The sequence below is a fragment of the Mchenga conophoros genome, linkage group LG3, assembly GCF_057382185.1.
Source record: "Mchenga conophoros isolate Kocher_MC1m ecotype Shallow Benthic linkage group LG3, M_conophoros_male_GT1.1, whole genome shotgun sequence".
NCBI lineage: Eukaryota > Metazoa > Chordata > Actinopteri > Cichliformes > Cichlidae > Mchenga > Mchenga conophoros.
In genome coordinates, this window is record NC_140528.1 from 26,435,861 (window position 1) to 26,443,964 (window position 8,104).

At 45.1% G+C, this 8,104-nt stretch overlaps 1 protein-coding gene across 1 annotated transcript in view; it reads left to right on the forward strand.

Moving 5' to 3' along the window:
- The first annotated feature begins 8,009 nt into the window (after positions 1–8,009).
- Positions 8,010–8,104, forward strand: part of LOC146577916 (HLA class II histocompatibility antigen, DR alpha chain-like) — a 2,808-nt gene continuing 2,713 nt past the window's right edge. Inside the window, exon 1 of the mRNA XM_085268507.1 lies at positions 8,010–8,104. This exon is cut by the window's right edge and continues 22 nt beyond it. Within this exon, the coding sequence (XP_085124633.1) occupies positions 8,069–8,104 (36 nt within the window). The 5' untranslated portion in view covers positions 8,010–8,068.

Here is an 8,104-nt window from a genome sequence, read left to right on the forward strand (position 1 = left end):
AGCCCCCCCACTCCAGCAGGCCGCAGAGAACGGGGGTGAGAGAAGACTCCAAACCTCCCTCCACCCGCTCATTGTAGTGTTGATGCATGTGTGTTCTAAGGTGCATTTAAAACCCAGGAGGGCTTGGAGCTACCTGCCAGAGAGCAGCAGGTAAGCGCATAGTCCCTCCTGATAGCCCTCAATGTCTAAGTGTATTTAAAATTGAGAGGTGGGCAACGATGCCAGGGGTGAGGTGTACACCTTGATGGTAACTTGGACTCCGTGTATCGTGCCCACCCCCAAGATCCTATATGTATGTGTAATGAGGGTGTGAGTAATGTGAATGTCTAAGTTGTGGGATAAAATTGAGGCAGAGGCAGCCAGAAGGGGACGGGGGGGGGGGGGGGGGGGGTAGCCTCCTCTGCACCCTGGTGACATACCCCTACTCCAAGGCCCTGCATGTGTGGGTGGTTGTGGTGGAGCGGGAAGAGGGAGGCAGCTGGAGATGGGGAGGGAAGGAAGGGAGGGGCAGGTGTTTTTTTTTTTTATTCGTGGCCTTCTAACGTGTCGCCGGGATCCCACAATGCACTGCAGCGTGACGTCAACTCCAAAGCCCTTTGATCCATAATGTAAATATAATATGCACAAGAATAATACTACGCCAAGAAAAAACTGGAGATTTAATATATCACTACTTAAAGATGAAGACTTTATTAAATATTTTAAAAAACAGTGGACTTCATATTTGAACTATAATGACACTCCCGAAACATCAGCTTCTGTTCTATGGGAAGCAGGGAAAGCTGTGATGAGAGGTAAAATAATTTCTTTCTCATCACATAAAAAGAAAAAAGAAAACAAAAATATTCAGGAATTAGAAAAAAACATCAAATCACTAGAAGAAGCCTACGCGTCCCACCAAGATCAGGAAACATTGAACAAAATACGCAAAACAAAACTAGAATTAAATGAGATAATTGATAAAAAAAACAAAATTCTTAGTACAAAGACTACGCCTACAAAATTATGAACATGGTAATAAATCCGGTCAATTTCTAGCAAACCAGCTAAAAATAAATAAAGAAAAAACAACTATATGTGCTGTTCAAGATTCATCTGGGAACACATTATATGAACCGATACAAATAAACAACATTTTCAGGGATTTCTATAAAACGTTGTATTCACCACAAATAAACCCATCTAAAAAAGAAATTGATCAGTTTTTGGACAACATAACTCTTCCAAAATTATTGGACACTCAAGCAATGGCACTGGATTCACCACTGACACCAGGTGAACTCCAGGAAGCCCTGATAAGTATGCACAATAATAAGGCTCCAGGTCCAGATGGCTTTCCTGCAGAATTCTACAAAGAATTCTGGTCGATTCTAGCACCAGTTTTCTACAGAACGTTGTTGGAAATTAAAGAAAAGGGCAGACTTCCATCAAATATGAATTCTGCAAACATTAATCTCCTGCTAAAACCAGGCAAAGACCCTGTATATCCCTCAAGCTATCGTCCAATATCCCTTATAAATGTAGACCTTAAAATAATCTGCAAAGCTCTCTCAAAGAGACTGGAGAAAATAACCCCCCTCTTAATTCATCCTGACCAAACTGGTTTCATAAAAGGTAGGCACTCATCAACAAATACACGTAGATTACTTAATTTGATAGACTACTCATACAGTAAAAACCTAGAAACTACAATATTCTCTTTAGACGCAGAAAAAGCATTTGACAGAGTTAACTGGAAATTTCTATTTGCAACTTTACACAAATTTGGTTTTGGATCCTCTTTCATAAACTGGTTAAAAATATTATATAATTCCCCAACAGCTTGTGTTAGAACAAATGACCAGACATCCTCCAGCTTCTGTCTCTTGAGGGGCACCAGGCAGGGATGCCCACTCTCCCCTTCACTGTTTGCAATTTTTATTGAACCACTAGCAGCAGCAATTAGACAGAATTCAGTAATTAAGGGCATAAAATGCAAGAACGTGGAACATAAAATCAGCCTTTATGCGGATGATGTGTTACTCTTTCTCCAAAATTCACAAACCAATATCTCTGGGGTGATTGAATTGATAAACTCTTTTGCAAGAATATCAGATTACTCAATTAACTGGTCAAAATCTACAGTCCTACCGATTAATTGCTCCTTCCATAATTCCTCTTCTACACCACTGCAATCGGGAAATATAAAATATTTAGGTATTAATGTTTCTCCCAAGCTTGCAGATCTAACTAAATTAAACCATATCCCACTTTTAAAGGTAGAAGATGATCTGGCTAGATGGAAATGTCTACCCATATCACTCATGGGAAGGGTTGCCGCTATAAAAATGATGGTCTTACCAAAAATAAATTATTTATTCTCAATGATCCCAACTAAACCGCCACAAGATTGGTTCAGATCTCTAGATTCATGTATGTCCAAATTCCTTTGGAAAAATAAACCCCCACGTATAAGCTTAAAAACACTACAAAAGACCAAGGATAAAGGAGGACTAGAACTGCCTAACTTTCAGCACTACTTCTTAGCCAACAGGCTTCAGTTTATCTCAGGATGGCTAAAACATACCCTCTTAGATGAACCTTGGCTAGATGTAGAACAAGCACTCTGCAATAATCTAGAGATCTCAGACCTACCATTTATCAGCTCAAACATCCAACGACATGAATGCTTTAAAAGCATCAACATCAGCTCTTCTCTGACAGCATGGTGGGAGTTTCTAAAATTGACGGCGTCTTCATTAATCCCATGCAAACGTACACCTATCTGGAACAACCCTGACATATTACAAAACAATAATATGATAAACTTTTCAGATTGGAGTGATAAAGGAATCAAATATTTAGAACATATACTAGAAGGAACAGAATTTATTTCATTTGACGGACTAGTTACACAATATGGGATCAACAAGAAAAGATTTTTAGAATATCAACAAATTAAATCCATAGTAAAAAAGAAATTTAAACCGGGTCAAGTTGAACTACAAACACCACCAAGTGTGGTTCAATTTCTTACTCTTAAAACCCCCAAATTACTATCCAAAATATACAGAATGCTTTCTAAAACAGATGAATCAATATCACTTCCTATTGCAAAATGGGAAGCGGATCTATCAGTTAACGTAGACCAAAACTTCTGGTCTCAGATTTGCTTAAAAACCTTTCATCTAATCAGAAATCCCAGTCTTCAATTAATTCAATACAAAATATTACATAGAGTGCACTATACAGGTCATCGGATGTTCAAGATGGGCTTTACGTCTACCAACAACTGCTCACACTGCCAAACCAATTCACCGGACAATTATATCCACGCTCTTTGGTTCTGTCCACCAGTTCAGAAGTTTTGGCGCGAGATATGTGAAGACTTATCAAAGTGTCTGAAATGTAACATTCCAACTTCCCCCTTAGTGTGTTTGTTGGGCAGCTTAGATAATGTCACTTCAGAAAAGAATATAGCCCATATGGTTTTCACTGCCCTATGCATAGCCAAGAAAACTGTCCTCATGAACTGGAAAAATAAAAACAATCTTAATTCTAACCAATATAGAAATTATCTATTAGATTACATTAGTCTTGATACAGCCTCTGCCACCACATCAGATCAATTGCTCTTGGCTCCTTTGATTAGCTCCATCACCTAGTGGTGGTGGTGGGGTCATAGTTTGGTCCCACCTTCGCTGTTGTGATTGGTGTGGGGGTAAGGACAGGCTTAGGGCGTCGGGGGGTTCCCCGGAGGCATCTTCCTTGGGGGGCTCAACCCGGGGTAGCGGTCATGTCCGGTTGGGGCTCTGTTGGCTCTTAGGTGACTGTTTCCTCGCGGCTGCGTGCAGCGGGGCTAGGGGAGGGTCTGTGCTGACGGACGTGGGTTACTGACCTGGTAGCCTGGCTGGCCCTGGGTGGGTCCGGGATGGGCGTGGGGTTCTGGGGGCGCTCCATCTCTGGGCTGGGGCCCGGGCCGGGCCTCGGGGGCTTGGGTCCTGGTTAGTGTGTTGCCGGGGTTGTGGGCGGGTGGGTGCATGGGGGCCCAGCCCTGGAGCAGGGTGCCACCGGTGCGTCGAGCCACCTGGGGGGCTCTTCAACTGGTGGGGGAGATTGTCACATCTTGCAGGAGCTTTCCTCTCCTCAGGAGCTCCCTCTGCAGGAGGGGGAGATACAGGAGAGGTGGAAGAAGATCTCAGCCTGGGTGTTTATTGTCTTATGTAGTCTGGAAGATGAGTGGATGGTGGGGTGGGTGCAGTTTTCTCTGTGGTGGGGTTGGGTGGACTGTCCCGGGCTCTGTGGGGCCGGGCGGCGCTGCTGCACTGGGCCCGGTCTGGATGGGCCTGGGCCCCCTTTCCCTGGTGGGTCGCGGAGTATGGGGGTGCCTACTGGGGTCAGCGGGGGAGCTGGCCCCAGGGAGGGGTCACTTGCCCCTCCCTTCCTTCCCTCCCCATCTCCAGCTGCCTCCCTCTTCCCGCTCCACCACAACCACCCACACATGCAGGGCCTTGGAGTAGGGGTATGTCACCAGGGTGCAGAGGAGGCTACCCCCCCCCCCCCCCTCTGTCCCCTTCTGGCTGCCTCTGCCTCAATTTTATCCCACAACTTAGACATTCACATTACTCACACTCTCATTACACATACATATAGGATCTTGGGGGTGGGCACGATACACGGAGTCCAAAGTACCATCAGGGTGTACACCCCACCCCTGGCATCGTTGCCCACCTCTCAATTTTAAATACACGTAGACATTGAGGGCTAGCAGGAGGGACCATGCGCTTACCTGCTGCTCTCTGGCAGGTAGCTCCATGCCCTCCTGGGTTTTAAATGCACCTTAGAACACACATGCATCAACATTACAATGAGCGGGTGGAGGGAGGTTTGGAGTCTTCTCTCACCCCCATTCTCTGCGACCTGCTGGAGCGGGGGGGCTAGGAGGAGGAGTTGGCCGTCCGACTGCGGTCTGGAGTGTGGGGCCTCCCTGCTGCTGCGGAGTCGGGGCGGTCTGCCTCCCCCCACCGCAGGGAAAAGGGTAACACCACCTGGGTCTGGGTGCAGTTCCCCCCTCCAGGGGCGGGGGCACCTAGACCCGGTTTGTAGAGTACGCTTGGGGAGTGTGATCGTGTGTACAACGTCTCTTTATGTCTGTCTCCACGTTGGTTGAGTGTGGAGTGAGTGCATATGAGAGCATGAGGGGGGGAATGGATGTTTGTATCTGTGTGTGCCTGTATGTCTGTGTCTATATGTCAGGTTGGGTGTCAGGCGCCACCTCTCTGGGGACATCTCAGGCCCTCCAAGGTTTGGAGGCCTATCTCCCCCTACCACCACTTCCCCTGCCAGTGGCGGACCCCCTCAGACATCGGTGCGTTGGTGGTTCTTTGTGTCTGGGGATGGGCGTCCAGGTACACACCGGCTCACTCCTTGGCGGCCGCTTATCGGGGCCTGGAGCCTGGGGCTCGCTCGGGCCACTTCGGAGGTGGGGTGCCCCCAGCCTCTCGGCCTGGGGCTCGGTCACTCAGGCGCAGCTGGCTGCCGGCGGAGCTCACGGGCGCGTCACTGCAACTCCCCCTGGCTTCTGCTCCGCGGCTGCTGAGTGAGCCCTCATCTGGGACTCTCCTCAGCTCTTTCCGGGACAGTGGCGCAGCTGCCCCTCTGTTGGTCTTCCTTGGTCTCTTGTGTTCTGGGGGCCTCTGGATGTCTGGAGTTTTGATCTCCTCCACACCTGCTTCACGCCCTGGATGACGGGGCTGTGGCCCCCCCACACCCTCTAGCAGATTATTACATGAAGGAACCTTTTAAAAAACAAAAAACAAGCGCGTCCATGCTCACAGGTGTGCACACGGGTGATCACACCCACAAACTACACCCTTTTTGGCTCCTACCTCAAAGCACACTGTGTTCTGTTGATCTTATGTGCTGCACAATAATGTTTAATATGTAGTATTTACTGTCATATTCCCATATATCATTGTGATGTTGTTTATTCTATTACTCTTGTTCTCTTCTGCTTGCTTTCTTTTTTCTTTCTCAGCAGGTGATCCAGGTGATTGATATATGCATTTTTTTTCTCTGCCCGTTCTGTTGGTTTTTGTCTTTTGCCCTTCTCCCCCGTCCCTCTTCTCAGCTGTTTCTCTTTCCCTCTTTCTTTCTCCCCTTCTTTCCCCCAGTCAAGTCTGTCCCGTATTCAGTAAGTGAAAATAAAATAAACAATAAAAGGTGAATCAAATGGACCATTACGGCAAGGCTGGGATGGTCAGTTTGGTAAAGTAAATCCGTTGGGCATCTTTCTTTGCCTTTAGACAACAATTCTGATGCAAAAGAGCCAAACGGGACAGGCAAAAAAAAAAAAAAAAAAAAAATATATATATATATATATATATATATATATATATATATATATATATATATATATATATAATATGGCCAATTATATAGTTATTGTCAGAGTATTATGATATATTACAGCAGTGAGTGAACTCTGTGCCTCTGAGCTTCAGTAAAGATTCAAGTTGCAGTTATTTATATTTCTGTCACCTTAAATCTTCACTCACAGACACTCAAGTATCTGTGACAGTGTGTATACAGATGTATTATGTATAAGAGACAAACATTGTTCGTTTAATATGTTGGCATTACTAAATGTGGCTCAATGCTTACATATATGTGTAAAAAGCAAATATACGAGCTGTGATAACTGTGTCTGATAGAATGAAGAGTAGACTGATATATGAAATATTCCTTTATTGGGTGAGAAAATCAGACCATGTCATAACTGCTTTAAGTCATACAGAATAGACATCAGAGCCTTAAACAGGCTGACGTCTGCTAAATGGGTCAAACTGGGCAGAAAGTCTACAAACACATAACATCCTTATAGAATATGATGTAACACTATAGATCAACTTAGCTCAGAATATATAAAGCATATAAACAGTTACAGCAATATGATGCAACAAACACAGCAGCTACTGATCCAAAATACTCAAAGCTTCATAGAACTGAAACCAACATTTATTTTAGCTCCATTCTGCTGCTGATACAGACTTTAGGTTTCTGAACATTAAACTTGTTGCTGCCTTTCATAGTGTGTAACTTGAAGGCCCTGAGTACTTTCTCCCACACTGAAACACTGGGATGATCACATTATTTGAACATTACCTAATAAGACTGATTCAGCACAGACAGTTATGTTAAGTCCTTCACAAACAGGGAACAGTCTGTCTATTCTCTCCATCTGTCAGCTGCTGCTGAGAACACTTCAGATTGGGACAGCCTTCGTAGCGTCGCTGTGACGTAATAGGTCCCAAAATGCGTACTCGAAGCGTGCGGACGCTAAACTGGGACACAGCCAATGATCTGAGATGGACTGACTCACCTGTCACACCTGCACAGGTGAGCTGTGTGACAGCAAAGAGCTGATTGGCTGATTATCAGCAGAGGAAACAGGAAACACTTTAAACTCCTCCTCAGCTCTAACTCAGCTGCTCCTCTGACAGCAGGTTATGATCAATAATCACTCTCTGAAAGCTGATCAGGTTATTGTAGAGGTGTCAAACATAAGGCCCGGGGCCAGAATCGGCCCAGTAAAGACTCTGACGGACCTGCTGGATGCATCTACAACATATGATGGAGGCGTAAAGTTTTTGTGTCTGTAAAAGTTTCCTGCTGACAAACACAGCTGTGACTCTCACTGTCACAGTAACACACATGAACTCAGGTGTGTTTTCAACTGGAAACTATTTAAATAACACATGAAGTCATATTTCACAGTGTTTGTAAACAAACTGAATCATTTTATTAAAATAAAGTTGGTTTTATTTTGAAAATCCTCAGAGTGGAAACTGATCAGGCTGAACTTTATTTTGAAGAGTCTATAAATATTGATTATTGATCGTGCTGTATGTGTCAGATCATGTTCACCTCCAGCTGCTGTCTGCCTGGACACTGATGACATCATGAGCTGTGAGCTCTGTGATTGGCTGCTGTGTGTTAGAGCTCAGCTGCACTTTCAGTTCACTCACAGACTCTCACACACACACTCTGTGAGGTCCACACACAGAGTTTAACTGTCAGAGAGCTGCTGATGAAGATGAAGGAGTTGCTCCTCTTCCTCTCCTGT